General features: G+C 34.8%; 1 protein-coding gene across 22 annotated transcripts in view; it reads left to right on the top strand.

Moving 5' to 3' along the window:
• The window catches only part of CEP128 (centrosomal protein 128), a 400,883-nt gene that overhangs the window by 157,105 nt on the left and 224,674 nt on the right, over positions 1-19,104 (top strand). For all 22 annotated transcript variants that reach the window (XR_003134759.3, XR_004818081.2, XR_007412452.1 and 19 more), the window contains 2 exons: positions 6,460-6,636; positions 11,239-11,298. Coding sequence is in view for 18 of the 22 variants with exons in the window: in XM_049113364.1 (XP_048969321.1) it covers positions 6,460-6,636; positions 11,239-11,298 (237 nt within the window). In the remaining 4 variants the exon portion in view is untranslated. The remainder of the gene's footprint in view (positions 1-6,459; positions 6,637-11,238; positions 11,299-19,104) is intronic.

The following is a 19,104-nucleotide window of genomic DNA, read 5'->3' as shown; positions in this document are numbered from 1 at the left end:
CAATAACTTGTTACTGGCAAGATGATTGCCCTCAGTGAGTTTGCTGATTAATTTATTGCAAAAGCAAACTTAGAGAAACACAAGAAATAATTTGAGTTGAGAGATTCTGTTTTTTTATTCATTGTTGTATAGTTGGGGTCTATTCTGCTTGGCACATACAGAGTATACAGAGTATGCATACACACACATGCTCATTGAATGGAACATAAAAGGTTTTATATATTTCAGAAAGATTTATTGATTGACTACTATGTGAGACTCTACTAGGTACTGTGATGTTTATTTATTTCTTATTTTTTAAAAATATTTTATTTATTAGAGAGAGAGTGAGACAGAGAGAGCACGAGGGAGGTGAAGAGCAGAGGGAGAAGCAGACTCCCCGCTGAGCTGGAAACCTGATGTAGGGCTTGATCTCAGGATCCTGGGATCATGACCTGAGCTGAAGGCAGACGCTTAACTGACTGAGCCACTCAGGCACCCCATACTGGGATGTTTAAATAAAGAATAAGATCTCTACCCAGTAGGAACTCACCGCCTGGTGAGGAAACAGACATAAAGAACAAAGTAGTAGGAACCCTAGGTGAAGTACCTTGGGGGCAAGAAAAGAGGCAGATAATCCTATTTTTCTTAAAAGCTCAAATTATCTGTTATAATATCCATATAGGTGAGGAAGGAAGTGCATATTACTGCACTTTTATAACAAGATATTTAATTTATGACTTTCCCTTATCCGCTTTATTCCTGAGTAGTTTTGGGTTCACTGAGGGCAAAAGATATACATAAGTTGATATACGTAAGATATACATAAGTTGGATTCATGGAGACTTATTAAAATTTGATTTCTTTTTTAAAGATTTTATTTATTCATGAGAGACAGAGAGAGGCAGAGACATAGGCAGAAGGAGAAGTAGGCTCCCTGCAAGGAGCCCAATGTGGGACTTGATCCTGGACCCCGGGATCATGTCCTGAGATGAAGGCAACTGTTCAACCATTGAACCAACCAGGCATCCCTCATGGAGACTTTTTAAACTGATCTGAACTGTTGATTCTGGAGGTGTTGCTTTGTTTTGTTTTTTGTTTATTTTTTGATACCAATCTAAACATTTAACATATAGCCATATTTTGAATTTAAAAAATGCACCATCATATAAATCTTTTATTTTTAAGAAATAAGTTTGCAAAAAAGTAGTTATGGTGTAGCCAAGACTTAACATTTTCTTTGTTTATTATTTACTTTCTGTTTTTCAAGACAGTTTCAATTGTAGTGGGGTAATTTTCTAGATTAAACTCTTTTCAGATACACTGTTATATCCACAGTAGATGTTTCTCTTTTAGTTGTGCTGCAGTTTCTGCCTTGGTTGGCATTTCATTGTAACTTAACTTTCTTGTAGCTGAGTCAACTCTGTTGGCATAAGTAATATGAGCTTTCTTTAGAGAATTAGATAAATGGCTTCCGGACAGATCCAATTTTTGTTCAGGATAGTTTCATAATTTGCCTTGAAATGCTAGTGTCCTGGATTTAAGGCTTAGGCATAACAGTTATCTTGAGTTACAGAAATATTCTTTCTCAAAACTTTTTAGGTGATATGTATTGATCTATAATTTCAGCATGCTTCTAATCACTTTGAATTACATTATGTTTGTTTTAATTCCAGCCTTTAATGTAATTTGATCTCTCTCTGCCTCTCATCCTGCCCCCCCCCACCCCGCAGATGTATTAAAGATGGCCTTGGGGCTGAAATATTGTCATAGTTGCTTATTCAAGTTAGTTTTCAGTAAAGGAATATCAGTTTTGTAATTAATGATTCATTTAGTCACATGAGTCTGCTTTATTTGCTAAACTCTTTTAAGATATGTGAAGAGCTGTTTTCAATTCTTGTAACAGCCATATTGGAGATAAAATGGCTTTTCTGGAACTCTTAAGACATCGAAGGAATCTCGTAAACTTTTGCCAAGGAGATAATATTTTGGGCAGGCTCTAGTTTTATTGAGGTTCTATTTCTGAGAAGATTGTGTCTCCTTATAATCTTTACAGCCTTTGGGAAAGTGAATGTTCTGATTTGTAAAAAGTGTGCTGTAACATAAATATATAATTAGAGGAACATTTCTCATCCTTGGAATTACAGGTCCATTGATGAATCCAGTCAGCATTGAATATGTGCACATATGTGTGTTTGATGAGATTGTGAGCAGGATTTTATTTTTATTTACTTTAGACACAAATGTCAGCAGTTTAAATGGAAAGCTGTCCTGAAATGGAAGCTTCATAAAATTTGTGCTGTCTTGACAATGGAACTGTACCTTGCTTACTGTGTGATTAGTATATTTTTTGGCCAAAATCTGCCAGGTGCAGATTTTCCATTTACATCCGGTACATCTCCACTTTAGATGGGTAGCCCCTAAGAGTTTAGTCATGTTGTGCATGCTTGATGTTTTTTTTTTTTTTTTCTCTCTCTCTCTTTTATTTTTTTTTGTGGTCTATTCTGAATTTCCCAATATGTCATGTGTTTCATTTGTAATGTTCATTCAGAAGTATAGAAGTATTTTTTTGTTGTTCTTTCTACATTAAGGCTGTATTAGTCCTCACCTAACTTGCTGATGAATTTCCTGAGTTTTTCACATTGGCTTTCTAAATTCCAATTTTAAGAACTCAACTTCTCTGGCATTTTAATAGAGAGCACTTAGGAGCAGGGGACTCAGGTTATGGGTTATGGCCCCTTCAGCTTTAGTCCGGTTATTTAGTCTGTCTGAACTTTGGCTTCCTCATTTGTGTACTTTAGGGTTGAGTTTGTTCTTACTAAGATTCTCAAACTCAGTCATGGTCTAGGATATCTTTCTTTTTTGGATTGTATAGACTTACATAGACTGCTATAGGCAGCTTCATCTGTATCTATCTCTTTAATCCCAACTTCTCCCACCCCAACACAGAGAAGCTCCTTTTATGTTCCCAAGACCCATTTGTATCCATTCATGCTGAAACATTGAAGTTGGACTGAGTATGTCTTCCATATTTCTAGAAGTCCAGCATGCCACAAAGCTACTTTTTCTTGCATATTTCTAAATAGTCTCTAAAACATCTTGAGTTACCTCTGGTTATATAGAAATATGGTGGCTTTTGGTTAATCTTATTGTAGAATTATTGCTCCTTCTAAATTCAGTAAAGAACCAGGGAATAGTCATAGTAGTGCCTAAATATTATCATCTCCCCTAATCCATATACCCTCAACTCAGACAGGATGATTGGATTAATGTCAGCCAGTTTCCTACTTCTTCCTCAGAATTAGCTGTGCTTGTTCCATTTATAGAGCTGTTTCTGAAACATGAAGCTGGGAGAGAAAGCGAATTCATTGGATGCCACAATTGGCGTTCAATTAAGTATTCTCAAGCCAGAATAAAGAGGCAAAACAAAAGAGATGGCATTACATGGAGACATTTTTGGCTATATAAGAACAGGAGCCTTATTTTATTCACTCTGTTCCTAATACTCAGGAGAATGTCTTAGCATAGTAGGCTTTGTATAAAAAATTGTTGAATGAATGAATAAATCAATACAGAATAGTACAGAAATATAGAATGGAAGAGCTTACTTAACTCCTAGATTTAAGGTCTTGGAGCACATGCAGATGGAGAACCGGTATGGTGTAGTGTCTGAAATCTAGGTAAATAAAAGAACATGGATTTACCTGGAATGTGATTTAGTAAGGGTAGGAGATTCATTTATTTACTTTAATTTTGCAGTATAGCACTTAGACTAATGGAAAGATGTTATAGTTTTGTCCAGGGTTCTATTCCTTGAAACTAATGCTGGTCATGTAGGGGTTGGATGACCATTTGTCAGAAATGTGCTGTGAATTCTACTTCAAAGGAAGGTTGGTTGGACATGGCATGTAGACTATCTCATAGAAGATAGTGAAGTGGATAATGAAGTTTTCAGTCTCTGCTAAAGAGATTGAATTTATACAGCCTTTTCTGACAATGTCAACGTATTTAGGAATAGCTAAATATAGAATAGTTTTGTCTTATTGAGTCAAGTGACAGCACAGAAAAGTGGTAGTGGATAGAAGAAAACTGGCTCTGAGGGAAATGAGAAAAGAAAGAACAGTTAGAACATCATTATGAATTGCCTGGGGTTAGAATATCAAGCAGTTGTCCTCTAAATACTTCAGTAATCCCTGATACAATATTTTATTTATTAATACACACCAGTGAGAATACAGCAGCAGTCTGAAAGTCTATTTATGCATAGGAGGAACCTCCAAGCACACCTCAGTAGCTTCTGAGTGTATACAAGTCTCATGGTCATTGATGAAATGATCTTTCTATTGTTGAATTTGAGTCCTTGAAAAATTATAGATCACCTATTCAATAAAGTTAGGGAGTTTAAAGATGATTATAAGCATGTTTTGCAGTCTCCTGAAATTAGCAGTTTATTGAGGGAGGTATAAAAACAATTATATTACAACTTGATACATTTTTTTTAAAAACTGTGATATACATAATATGCTCAGGGAACATTATGCTTTGGGAAGTCATTAAAGAAAGGAGAGTAGGTCCTGAAGGATAAATTTTGAGGGATAGGAAATATAGGTGGTAGGTACGTAGCCAATAGTAGAGGCAAGTATACTTACCTAGGGACTTGACAGTAAGGTTGCTTTCTAGTAAACTTTAAAAGTCAAATGTTGTTCCGAACCAGGATGTTAATTTTTCAGAAAGGCTCCTAGAAAAGAGTGAGACTTTGTGAAGTTATCAATGTATCTAAAGAGATGCCAATTCAATCAGGAGAGGGAGAGTTTCGGCAGAAACTGAATGTGAACGAAGGAGAAAGTTAGGGAGATGCACTTCAGCAGTCTCCATCTACACACTACCCAGGAGGATGGAACACTTGTTATTGTGGTTTGTAGATCCCTGATGTGTAGATGGACACGCCAGGCTGCCATTAGCGTAATGCCATTTACACATTGTTTCATTAAAAAAACCTCTCCTCGCTCCAGTTTCCCATTCATTAAGCAACATTCTGATTATAATTTGCCTTCCCATCCAGATTGGTCTGCAGGGAGAATATATACAGGTTATGCTGACACGAACGTTCTGATCCATATGGCAGTTATGCTCCTCATTGTAAACTGATGTAGTTAATTGAGTGGCATTCTAGTTTGTGCATTAGTCTCTTGTGAGCTTACTGTTACTCTTTTGCTGAAAGATGATTCCACTCAGGGTACCAGATCCAGTTTCTAAGTTTATAAAGCTGAGATACAAGCCGGGAGGATGTAGTCATCAAGATAAATACTATCTCTTAGCTACCAGCCCCATTTTCAAATAGTGCAGCTTCAGGCAGTGTTGTACACATCACATGTGGTTGGAGAGACATATGAAGGCATATTTGAGTAGCCGCAAGTAGTTGAAATATGAGAGTGGGAAGGAGGGAGGTGTGAGGCTGGAGGGAAGGGCAGAAGACAGTTTATGAAAGGACAGTCTTGGGCAGAAGGTTTTTCATTCATTTTTTAAAGTAATTTAAGTGGAAAGGAAATATCTTTTGATTCTGCTAAAACACTAGCATGTTCCTTTCCTGATTAACTGAGTAAATGGATCTCTTAATTTCAAGCTGGGTTTTTTTCCTCATAATCTTCTTGCTTGTGTTATATTTACTAGGGTAGGTAAAGAATGATCAGGTTACTGTGTAATGAATGAAAGCAAAGCTAGCTAGCCATGTCTTTGGGGGCCATTCTTTGTACTTATGAATCTAGTGTTTCTGTTATTTTCCTCCAGGTCTGTGCTATACCACTTGAATTTCTCTCGTAATGAAATTGGGCAATCATGACGGAGACTTCCTTTACCTAGAGCAGGCCCCCAAGTCTTTGTAATCTCTTAAAGTGTTCTTAGAAACCTCTTTTCATTAAATATATTTGCTTACTTGAACAGTACCTCTATCTTGCCTTTATCAAATTTACATGACTCAAAGCATTTATGCAGTATGACACATTTGCAAACTTAGGCTTTCTAAAGCCTATATTTTGATGAGATAAGATAGTAATAGGCATTTATTTCTGAAAGGAAACTCACAATCTTATTTTTATTTTACTTTTTCCAGTGTTTCGCTGATATTTATTGAAAGCTTAAAGTCTGTTCATGGCATCAGCTTTTACTCTCCGACCCATTAATGATATTATATTATTAAAATGTAAAGGATTTTTTTTAAACTTCATTTTTTTTTTTTTTTGGTAACAGAATTACTTTAATTTTCTTTGCCAAGCATCCACTCTCCCAGTTCCTCAGTGCCCTTTTTCTGAATTCTCTGTGATTTGACCTCAATTGATGAGTAGGCAGCACATTTTATTTTAATGAAGTAAAGAGACAGAGTCAGATCTGTTTACTACTGTAGTCTTTTGAGTTGGTTGTACAGATATTACAAGCGTTTTTTGCCTTAATAATTAACTCTTTTTTTGCTTATTGATGTTTTAGGAAAAACACATAAGCAATGAAGAAGAGCAGTTAAGGAGGATGGAAGAGGCCAGATTGCAGCTCAAGGATCAACTTCTTTGCCTGGAGACTGAACAGGAATCCATTCTTGGTGTCATAGGAAAGGAAATTGATGCAGCTTGTAAAACCTTCTCCAGGGACTCAATGGAGAAATTGAAAGTAATTATGAGTTCTCATTGTGCCTTTCAGTTAGTTTCCTAGTACATAATTATAATAAGATTTTAATGCATAGTTACATGGTATTCACATTTTTATTATGAAAAGTTTTATGAAACAAAGTAACACCTTGTGCTTTTTTAGAATGTGATACTATATCTATTGCACAGTCCTGGAAGAGAAAGTGTTCCATTAATTCATTGAATTGCCTCTATCACTCTGAGAAGATGTCTTATGAGAGAGGCAACAGTTCTGACTAGAAAAATATCCTTGGAATCTAAAGGTTTTCATTATCACAGGCCATTTTTGTTGTCGTTAGTGTATGACTGGCCAATATCTATTGAGTGCTAGTTATAGTACAGATACTGTGGTAGCTACAGTGTATGATTCTTTCCCTTAACCCCTAAAACCACCATGTCCTTTAAGTACTCTGATTAAATCCATTTTAGACAAGAGAAAGTAAGGCTTAGGGAGGTTAAGCAACTTGCCTCTGGCCATGTGTCTTCTTAAAGGTTAGAACCAGGACTTTAAACTTTGGGACTCTAACTCTGGAGGTTAAGCACATGACCCCTATGCTATTTGCCTTCCCTTATCAGAGCAATTATACTTGTTTTTTTCTATCTTTAAAATGGAATATTGCTATTCAATTTACAGTTCTAATAGAATGATAAATAAAAAGAATTGATCATATATATTCCTAATTCCATAAAGGCAAGCATCTCCTTTGTTCTAGGTCATAGTACCACTATGTTGCATTGTGTGGCTTTGATATAGTGGGATCATAACTTGTTATCATTTAGCCATCAATTACCCTGTATTTATGCAATGAGATGGCAGGACTCAAATTATAGTGTTATGCCTAAGGCCTTTTTAGTTTTTAATACTTTCCAGGTGTTTCTTCTATTTATTTTGTCATTTATCTTTTTCCTCATAAAAAATGATCTTCCCTTTTTGTTTTTCCTGCTACTTTCTCTTCTTTTTTCCTATTCTCCCTTATCCTCGCTCCCCCACCCCCATATGGTGTTTTAAAGAAAATAAAACTATAATTCTACTCTTGCAATGCGAGGTACCTTAGGATTCATCTTTAACAGAAATATTTCAGTGGATAGAATTTGGTGGAGTTGATGGAAGTTCTACATTTTTAAAAAGGCCTAGATGTCATTTTGAGAGGACTGTGAGGCAAATATGAGAAGTAATTGGCTTTAGAGGAAAAACTCTTTCAGTTTTGTTATAGGGCCTGTTATAATGATGGTTTATTCGTTTTCCTGTCTGCTGCTGCTTTTTTTTATTTAAGACTTGTCATGTTTACCTATATTTAAAGGATGTGTGGCCTTAAGATCCTAATTTCATCTAAAAAAGCACATATTAACAATGAAATATTTATTCTATATTTAAGTATTTGTGTCAGGATGGCTTATTTTCAGTTAGAGATGTAGAAATGGAATCATTTGGATCATGGTATAAGATATATAAGCCTTGCTATGGGCAATTACAGGCTGAAACATAGTGAGTAGATAGCAGATTGCTTAAATATTTTATTTCTTTTTGAGGAACAAATTATCCCTCCAACATATTCCAAAAAACACCCTATTTTTTAATAGGCTTTCAGGAAAGCACTGATTTTGGTAATGGGTCTTTACACTTCTTTCCCTAGGGAAAGACTAATTCCATCCAAGTGATGAGTGGAAAGTAAATCTAAAAAAATAAGAAATTCTATTAAGTTTTTTTTTTTTTTTTTTAAGAGTACACTGGTTTTTGTTGTGGGTCTCTTTCTGTTAGTAACTTCTGTTGTTACCTTCCTACAAACTTGGGAGAAAAATGAATACCCAAGAATATAACATTTGCATTCACTTCAAATAAACCACTCAAGGTGTTGTTTTTTTATTTTTTTTATTTATTTTATTTTTTTATTATTTATGATAGTCACACGGGGAGAGAGAGAGAGAGAGAGAGGCAGAGACACAGGCAGAGGGAGAAGCAGGCTCCATGCACCGGGAGCCCGACGTGGGATTCGATCCTGGGTCTCCAGGATCGCGCCCTGGGCCAAAGGCAGGCGCCAAACCGCTGCGCCACCCAGGGATCCCTCAAGGTGTTGTTAAAATAAAATTAGTTCTATGCTTTATAGTTCAGAGATCTAAGGGAGAGTGGTGGTCCTTATAAAATGTTTTAAAAAATGAAATAATTCCAATTATTCTTTGTCATTTGTTAATTTTGAAATATTGCTCATGAAATTTTTAGCCACTTTATGTAGAGAGTGACAGCTATGAAATGAATTGGATAATAGATATGTACCAAATGAGCCTGAGAAAAGTCCTTGGGAGTATTGATATTATTTCTAATTACCATTTTCTTTCTCCAGCCACCATATTTATTACTTATTCCACTTTAGTAAATGCATGTAGTGTTTGAAAACTAAAGGACACTTAATAAGCCATCACTATTATAAAACAATTAGGAAAGTGTCTGAATTAAAGTTACATCATTTTTGCAGACCAATCTTTGGTGATTGAAGAGCTTTACTCCTAACACTTGATCTGAGTACTCACTCATTTGTAGCGCATAAAAGGATAGGATAAGACAGATGGAAGCTCAAATTGTATCTCTCCAAATTGCTAATGTCTGACCTTGGACAATTTATGCATTTTTTTCTTCTGTAAGAATTCATGTCCCATTTATAAGTTGGCTTATTTTGAGGATGAAGTAAAATAAGATATATAAGGTGCATATTATGGAATGAAATATTTTGCACTTATTGAATACTCAACTAATTCTAGCTATCATTATTATGTAGTGCCTTTTTTGGTCATATATTCATATATATATTTATATATTCATGTATATACAGCTTTTATTTTAACTTATTTTAAAAGATTTTATTTGAGAGAGAGAGAGAGAGAGAGAGAGAATGAGCACTAGGGAAAGGGGGGCAGAGAGAGAAGCAGACTGCCTGCTGAGCAGGGAGCCTGATGTAGGAGTTCCATCACAGGACCCTGGGATCATGACCTGAACCAAAGGTAGGTGTCTAACTGACTGAACCACCTAGGCATCCCTCTTTCTTTTAACTTTTTATGACAAATTGTTGTTATAGTGTTCTTGTCATAATAGACCTTGAAGTCTATTTCCTGATGATGACATCTTTATATTGCAGTTAGTAGTATTAATAATGTTCTATGTGTCAGACACTGTGCTAACCCTTGTTTTATTTAATTTATACTTTGGCCTTATGAGGTCATTTGCCTACTTTACAGATGATAATCTGCAGCTTAGAGAAATTAAGTCACACCACTTGTAAGTGTATGAGGCTGTTCTCTTAAGCACAAACTATATATAAATTTGTGAAAAAAAATCATAAAATATGAACATTCCTTATACTCATATCAAATTATTTTAGACTTGAGCACTAGATCTTTAGTCACTGAAGTTTTATTGAAACTACAACACAGATGAATGGGAAAGAATAATAAAAACATATCATAATCAGTGACAATCAATGACAGATGGGATGCTTACAAATAACAGAGTTCAAAGAGGAAAAAAAAACACTGAGCTAAAGTGTTTAGGCAGGATTTCACTGAAGGCAGGGAGGCATGAAATTTGGATGGTGAGAAAAATGGAGGAGAGAAAAGTTGGATATAAGATTACAGCACAGCACTCTTGTTTATGGCATATGGTCAGCATTATTATACGTTCATAATGTGTCTAAATGCATTACCTAATGATATTCCTTAGGGGAGTGATGTGCACACAGATCAGGAAATATGGAAATACTTGAGAATAGGAATAGATGTCTCTTGCAAAGTAATAGGCTTTTTTAAGCAGAAAATTTCTAGAGAGGGGTCCTTTGAAAATATCACAGGTAGCCCTTGTTTCAAAGAAGGTAGGAACACAGAAAAAATTTTGTGTTACAATCATTAAATCCCTGACAAACTTTGAGCACCATTTTATTAGTAATACGGCAGAACCAGATGGAGAAGGATTTTATAAATGAGTTGGTGTGAAGGAAATCAAGGTAGCTGATATAGACAACCTACTTATTGTAGGATTTTGTTACCATCATGAAATATAAAGCAATGTTTGCACAAAGTCATGTTGATTAGTTTCTGTCAGTTCTACAGAAACATTAATGAGACAAAATGGCCCTCATAGTATGAAATTAAAGAAGGATAAATGAGACAAAGAATTAAATTTCCGTGTAATTACATCTAACCCACTGTGAAATATATTACGTGGAACAAGACTGAGGGAAAGAAAGAAACAAAAATGAAGTGTAGTGGTTTAATTGAGGCTGCTTGCCAGAACTCTGTGGAATCAGCCTCTGGAGGTTCTAGCAATGCCAACACTTGAGACTTGATTCATGTTGCTGTATTTGAGCTAAATATTTACTGTCAACGCATACATACATACATATATGCATACATGTGTATGTAAATAGACATATTAGATAAATGGTGGTTTGGAATTGGTTGCGTACTTGATATGAACTGTTTTCTTTTTAAACTTTTAAATTTAGAGACTAAACTTTTAGATGTTATGATGAAGAATTTCACTTATGTAGGTTCATTTCAGAGAAAATTCTACTTAATAGACTGTTTCCTTTTTTTGTAGGTTTTTTCATCTGGTCCTGACATTAACTATGACCCACATCGCTGGTTAGCAGAAAGCAAGGTAATTTATCTTTAAATCCTAAAGTTACTATAATATTTATGACCTTCAAGGTGTCTTATTTGGGCTAGCCATACATTTTGTCATATAACAGGACATACAAAGCTGTTCTGGGAAAGTTATCATTGTCATGCATTTAAGAAACTTCCATGTTCCTTTATTTTAACATTTAAAAAGTAGCTTAACTATATAGGAAGATAATTTACAGAATGAGAGAATAAAGGAAGGTAAAACTGTTGAATTATTAAAACTAGATTATCAGACAAATTCTTCTGCTTTTTCCTTGGGATAGGCAATATCTGGGGAAGTGAACAAAGGTCAGGGCAGGCATAACCAACCTTTATTTACACATAGATGCTTAATATATTTTAGTTCCTGAAGGTAAGCTCAAAGCCTATGAAATCTCCTTGTGGCTCAATCAGATCTCTTCATTGCTCTGGATATCTTGTTTCTTCAGTTACAAAATAGGAAGGGTAAACTTTATTTCTGATGATAACTTTCTTGCTTCATGGTTCTTTGGCATGATGACTTAAATTTAAAGGGCATGTAAGCAAATCTAAATAAAATTGAAGAATTTGCTAATTTTAGCAAAAAATTCCTCTCTATGAGATAATTACCAGCTCTTCTCATATGTCAGATCAACTTGGAAATTCCTTAATTAAAATATGTGGAAAATTGTGACCACGTACAATGTAGATGTCTGTTTATCCAAATATTGTCACCTAAGCACTTGTGTTCCTTCCTGGACTAGTGTTTTTAGTTTTAAGATGCTAAAGTAAAAAATCTTCCATCCCATTTAAATAAGAAAACCAGCTGTACTATAAACATGAACAGTTGTGGTCCAAGTCTTAGGATTTTATTGTAAGAAAGAACTTACAAGTTCATGTCATATTCTAATTTAAAAATATGAGAAAAGTGAGGTTTTAGAAAAGGAATGTGACTTTTCCAGTGCCATATATAAAATGGGAAAAAATAAATAAAATGGGAAAATAGATTGCATGTTAGACTCACAATTAATGTTTTTACCATTGTGTGTATTACTGTGTAAAGTTTTCATTCAACTACGATTTATTGATTGTATACTTCTTTTGTGTATAGACATGAGAGGTATAAGTAAGCCATGAAAATTAAGGAAAATGAAAATGTATACAAATTTTTAAAAATCCTTAATATGTATTATATTATTATAGAAGTATGTAAACATTGACAAGGAAACACAAGAGGAGGAAGAATTGACTCTGACATTTGTCCTAGGAGAATAGGAGGATATGATCCTACGGTCATGTTACAGAAGGTTTCTATAAATTTATAGTGCAAAATGAAGTATTTAAACTTGATCATACAAAAAAACATGCAGAAGTTCTTCAGTTGGCTGATTAGAGGTATAATAATAGGAAGAAGTTGAGGATGTCTCAGTGAACACAGATAATGACCTGAGCTTGGTGAGTAAAGTACAGGTGGGAGGTGGGGGAAAGACAGGGCCTTCACCTTTGAAGACCAGCTGCACATAAAAGAAACCTCTTTAAAACACACATATACACACACACACCATTCTAAATAACAAACTAACAGTATTATGATTGACCATTGAAATTTACCCAACCTTGTAAAATTTTCCTCCTACTTTAAGTATAGTGATGCTGTTCATTCCTGACTGTTTTTGATAAAACCAAATGCAAACTTGTATTTATGCCACCTGCATAGGAAATTCAGAATATACATGTTTTTCTGTCTCAGAAATTTTGGGCTAGAAACTTGTATTGTGCATTAGTAAAGCATTTCTCTTTTCTCTTTTTCCCGACTCAATTCTGACAACAAGAGCAATGTACTTGGAATTTTCTTTCAAGTTAAAATCTTTATCATTTCTGAATAGAAAGCTTTCACTGCTGTTGTTCAGTTAAATTATGAGAGCCAGAGATGACTCTTAATCATAGCTCTTTAATTTGGGAGCTAGTGAGCAGTTTTCCCTTATCATTTAATGGGATTGAACTTCTGATCAGACGAGTTTTAATACTGCATGAGACAAGTGTTCCTCTACAGTGTAAGAGGGTCATGATAAGCAATACCACGCTGACCAACTGACTAAGGAGGAATTGAATCTATTTACTAGAAAGATGGTTTAGGTTATTGATGGGCTACAATACTGTAATTCCCATGAACTATGACTGGACAGCTCTATAAGTATTGAAGATAAGATCTGAAATCAGAGGACAAAACTATATGGAAAGTAGAATTGCTGTTCAGCTAGTCCATGCTGACTTTTTGCAGTGTTAGAAGGACCTCTCAGGGCATTTGGTAATTGTTTTCATAAATCTGCCAAATGAATTTCTTCTGTTAGTGTTAATCCTGGAAGAAGTAGAGGATTGGGTGAGGATAGTGTCACTGTTGCTTTGCTGGCATTGGTTGTGTAATATAAATATGAAGCCCAACTAAGAGTTAGGCCAGGCTTACAGATAAGATAACCACAGAATGGTTAAGAACAATACATTACAGGGAGGAAGAGGATTGAGATAGTCATTAGGGAATACCAGGCAAGCAGTTCCCATAGATCAGGGATTTGTTTTTGTCATAAATCCCAACAAGGCATTTAGAGGCCAAATTTTATTCAGTTTAACAGAGAATTTACTGAATAGCTAGTATGTCCCAGATGCTATATTACATGCTGTGGGCATAATAATGAATTTGGCATGATCCTTCCCCTTGAGGAACATTTTTCTCTAGAAAAGCTGACACTTACGTTGATAATTTCAAAATTATCTGTAAGAGCTGTGATACAGGTGTGCAGAAGCTGATATGGATTCTGATCCCTCAGATGAATCTTAAAGCTGGCCAGAAAAAGAAGACAGACCATGCATGCAGAGTAAGCAATTGTAGGAATGGTATGGAAAGAGAAACAGCATAGTAAATGCAATTCTTTGCAAATCCCAAGTGGTTTGGCAGTACTACAATATGAGAGCATGAGGCAGAGAATGGCAGGGATGAGACTCTAGAAAGAGGTGGAGAATAGGTCCAAGAAGAGCATTATATGCCATTTTAAAAGATTGACTTCAGTTCTACATTTAGAGGGGGAACTAACTACAATGGATATTTGAACCAGATCGTGATATATTCCTATTTCAGAAACATTGCTCTGTTAGTGATGTAAAAGATGGATTAGAGCTGGGAAGATCAAAGGCAGGAAGACCAGTTAAGAGGTCTTTGGGTGAGACCAATGTCTCTGGGGTGAAAGTCCACAAACTAAGGAAATTGTAGAGATTCAGAGGAAAGGACAGACTGGAGTAATGTTTTGGTGATAATACACAAGAGATATTTAATATCATATCAGATGGAGTGATAGAGAAGGAGATGTCTAGGATTTTTAAGACAAATTAGAAGATACTCTCTCAGTTTGGTTTCTGAATAGATGGGCATATGGTGTCCTAGATGGGCAAGCTAGCAGAAGTATTGAAAGAGTTTCTAGCCCTGGGGTTGATATCCAGAAAGTCCTATTTGGACAGGAAGCAGGAAGAAAGGCAAAGACCAGAGTTTAGTTTCAAACCATAGAAAGAAACGGGAAGTAGCAGACATTGACAGAAAATGCAGACATATTATCAAAGTTAGAGCAGGCAGGCACTCTCAGGATGGAACAATGATGCTACAGATTATCACTTGATCTCAGATCTTAAGGTATCATTTTATGATAGCAAATAAAAGAAAAACTGGTGTCAACTGCTCTTTAGCACAAGGCAGGATCCTGAGTGCTCTGTTGTTTACAGAAGAGCACATTTAGTTTTGAGAGTCTAATACTAATTTCCTTAAGATACAAAAAGGTAAATTTATATGCTTCTTCAGCTGTAAAGAGATCTTCCTTCTTCACCATTATCCCATTTATTCTCCTCTTCCGTTAGTCTGTAAGCTTCATGAGGGAAGGTCTATGTCCATCCAGCCTGTTCCTCATTGCATCTTAAGCACTTAACCACAGTACCTACCTAAATGCTCAATAAACATTTTTTGAAAAAGAGTAATTATCTTAGGAATGCTACATTTTCCTACTCAGGTTACTTCTTCAGCTTAAATATTACAAAAGAATAAATAGCAAGCAGATTAGATTCAGTAAATTTATTAACTCTCAAATATTGTTTCATTTGATCAGAATTATAAGCTTTTAAGATTATATAGATAAGAAATACACTTCCAAATTATATGGGGATTTTCCTTATTACTCTGTTTAGTATCATTTCAAAGAGTCATACTTTTAATTGTATGATGTGTTCTAGGTGTTGCCTTTTCTTGCCATTTTTGGAATATTATAACTGTAGTAGCTTTGGAGATCATGTAGTTTAATTTCGAGAAGGCCCTGGGAATTGTTACTGAGAAGGGTTTAGAACCTTGATCTCTGAATTCTGTGCCAGTGTTTCCTTCCATTGGTTGTATAACCTACATTTGAATATAAATCTTACATTTCTGCATACTGTCTTTGTAGTGATTCAAATTTTTTGTAGCAGTCATCGTGTGAGAAGTATTAGACTCAGTGTATTTAATTCTTGTTGAAGGATGTGAATAATCATCTAATATTTTATCCTTCCAGTATAGACCTCAAAATGAGATACAAAACTCAGTACCTTGATTCATTTGTTGGAAAGATAATTTTAGATTGTGTCCATGGAACATATTCAGTTTAATTGAAGAAAAGTATTTTGTATTTTTAAATATGTACTCTTATGATGGAGATATTTTTTCTTTCTTCTTGAATTGTACTCATAGCTATATAAAAAAGTGGAGAAAATATTAGTAAAAGAATTGTATTTTGAGTTTGATTTGGGTTTGAATTTTGCCCTTTGGGTTTAATTCTTGTTTTAGTGGCTTGGCACATTCTCAAGAATTGCTATCCTCTTCCTTTACCTTTGGTTCTTCTATAAACATTGCCTCTCAAAATTCTTTTTTGAGTTTTGGCAAAAGAAGTATAGTAGTTAAAAGCAGCAAAATTATGGGCCTTAATATAATTGCTAACTCTATCAACTATAATTTTTTTATTTGAATTTTCTGTTTCCCTTGGTTTTAGCTTTGAGTCATTTCTTAATGACTTTAGTATATTATTACACTAAATCTCACTAGAGGATTCTTACAGATTGAAAAGATCATTTTGATTGTTTTACTAGATACTTATACCCACCTAATTGCAAGTTGTCAACTATGAAGGTTAAAAAAAAAACTGCCTTATTTAGAAATTCTTTCTCTATTTTAGTTTATTTAGCAGTACTTGATGTAGTTAAATAAATGAGCCTATTATGTAATCTTTAAGATGCTCTTGTGAGTGGTTAATAGAATGATGTTTGCACTGTGATTAATAGCCTTGTCAGCTAATTATTATTTGGAATTGGTGAAGTTATTCCTATACTGTTTCTGTAAGACACTTAATGAAAGACGTTGAGTGTTTCTCTAACAAATACTGATTCTCATAATTGACTATTGGTTGATTAAATTTCCATAAGTTGATATTTTGATTTGTAGGATTAATAATATATTCTGCTTACATATTCAATTCATAACAAGTATCGTATCTATAACCTATTTTTAAATTTTGTATGTCAATGGAATAAAGCCTTTTTAGGAATAAACTGAAGCCATAGGTCATGTTATATTAGTCTGCTCGGGCCGCCATAATAAGATACCACAGACCGAGTGACTTAAACAACAATCATTTATTTTTTCACAGTTCTGGAGTCTGGATGTCCAAGATCAAGGTGCCAGGGTCAGTTTTTGGTGAAGCCTCTTGTAGATGGCCACTTTCCATGTAGGGGGAGGGGCATTTGGGGGTTGGGAGTATTACTGGAAGAATTGGAAGTGTCAGGAGACAGTGTCTCTTCCTCTTTCTATAAGGACACCATTCCTATAGGATTAGGGCCCTTCTTAGTAGTAATCCTACTTAACTTTTATTGACTACCTCCCTAGAGGCCCTATCTTCAAATACAGTCACACTGAGGATTACAATTTCAACATATGAACTTGAGGGGGACACAATTAGTCCATAACACATATCTGACCTGATTAATGCTTTCTTTCCAAGATTTTTTTGTGGTGTTGTTTTGCTTTTACCAGAACCAGTAGGATTATTGTTGTGACATAACAGATTTGTTGTTTCTTCATTATCAACCCTTAACAATGGTACTGAGCCCAGGCCACTGATTGTGATGGAATAAGCAGGAAATCCTTGAGAAAAGGGAAATGTGCAGTTATTTTCTAAATTTGCATTTAAATCACTGGGCAAGAACAGATTAAACTGAGTGATTTGAAACTGATGGGTCCCCAGGGATCACATTGAACCACATTGATTTAAAAAAAAATAGAATTGGTAGTGAACATTTAAAAAAATCATCCAATTACATAATTACAGCATGGAATTTGTTTTCCTTTTGAGGTAGCACAAGAAGATCTGATAACATAGGGTTTCATTCTTTTGTGATAGGAGATTTGGAGCTGAGAACCATGGACACAGTCACATTAGAAGGTGTATCCTTCCATCCATGGTTGTATTTTTATAATCCAAACCAGTAGTGTTCTGATCCTAAATGTGTTGCTTTTGAATGTTCATTTAAGTTTCTTAACATAGTGATACTAAAAAAATCTTGGATATTTTTAAGATACTTTATTTTTCTGTATTATTGCTTAAATGAAAGGTGCAACCTCTTTACAGGAACTTAACAGCATCTAATAATTCATTTAATTGCATGTGTCCTGTCCTCATTATGTGCAGAACACTGTATTAATTTTAGTTTGTATGTGCCCAAACATGAACACACATCCATTCCCAAGATGCTTTAAATTGAAGTATTTTAAAATTCTTGAGGATTTAGTATATCAAATTCTTTAATATATAAGGATAAATATGTGCGTGTTTTAGGTGCCAAATAAGCAGCAAAAAGACTTGATTGAAAATATATCTTTTCCAGAAACTGTACTTCTGACCTTTCCCTTTTCCCTTGCATCATGCCAATAATAATATGATACTACTAGGGCTTTTCAGCTTATTTATTTTTCTTGAGTAACTGGTAAAGTTTGATGAAGTGAACAAAAGGTATGATCTGTAGATTCAGATTGTTGTTTTAACATGGAAGCGGCAGCTATTGCATAGACTTCCCTTTCTGTTGCTTAGTTACTATCAATTAATGGATCACTTAAGTAGTAATGTTTTAGAATCATTTTCCTACTGATCTGTATCAAAAATTATTGAGTGAATTGTCTAGAGTAATTTTTATTACATAGTACATTGAACATGTTCTCATTTTCAAGATTTTAACAATAGAGGTGTACATAGAATAAATTTAGAATATCTACCCTCATTTCCCTGTTTGTTCCTCTTTCGTTAGTAGGCATAATCACCTTGGTGTTCATATTTTCAGTCATGTTTTGGTTTGGTGGGCTGAGCTGCAGTTGTTTTTGACATAGATGTGTATTTTTTTAATTGTCAAATATATCAGTCCCTTCCTCTTGGCAGTCTTTGACACTAAGCATATCCATCTTCTTGTGGTATTTTTATTTTTTTCTTTGGGGTTCTGTCACCCCAGAGTCTTGGATTTTCCTTGCGCCTCTCCAATTTCTTCTTCTCAGTTTATTTTTAGGGTTCTCTTCTGTTCATCTCTTTGAAACTCTCCTCTCTCTTCTATAAACACTCTAAGCTGTTTGATCTGTTCCTATGCCTTGAGTGTCCTCTATACTGTTGATTCTTCAGTCTCTATCTCTTGTCCATATCTCTTCAGCTTTAGATCTGCACAGCCAATCCGTCATTCACACTTCTGTGTCTTAGTCCTAACAACTTCAGCTTATTCCAAT

Source organism: Canis lupus, chromosome 8, assembly GCF_003254725.2.
Source record: "Canis lupus dingo isolate Sandy chromosome 8, ASM325472v2, whole genome shotgun sequence".
Lineage (NCBI taxonomy): Eukaryota > Metazoa > Chordata > Mammalia > Carnivora > Canidae > Canis > Canis lupus.
This window is presented reverse-complemented; position numbering and strand designations above follow the sequence as displayed.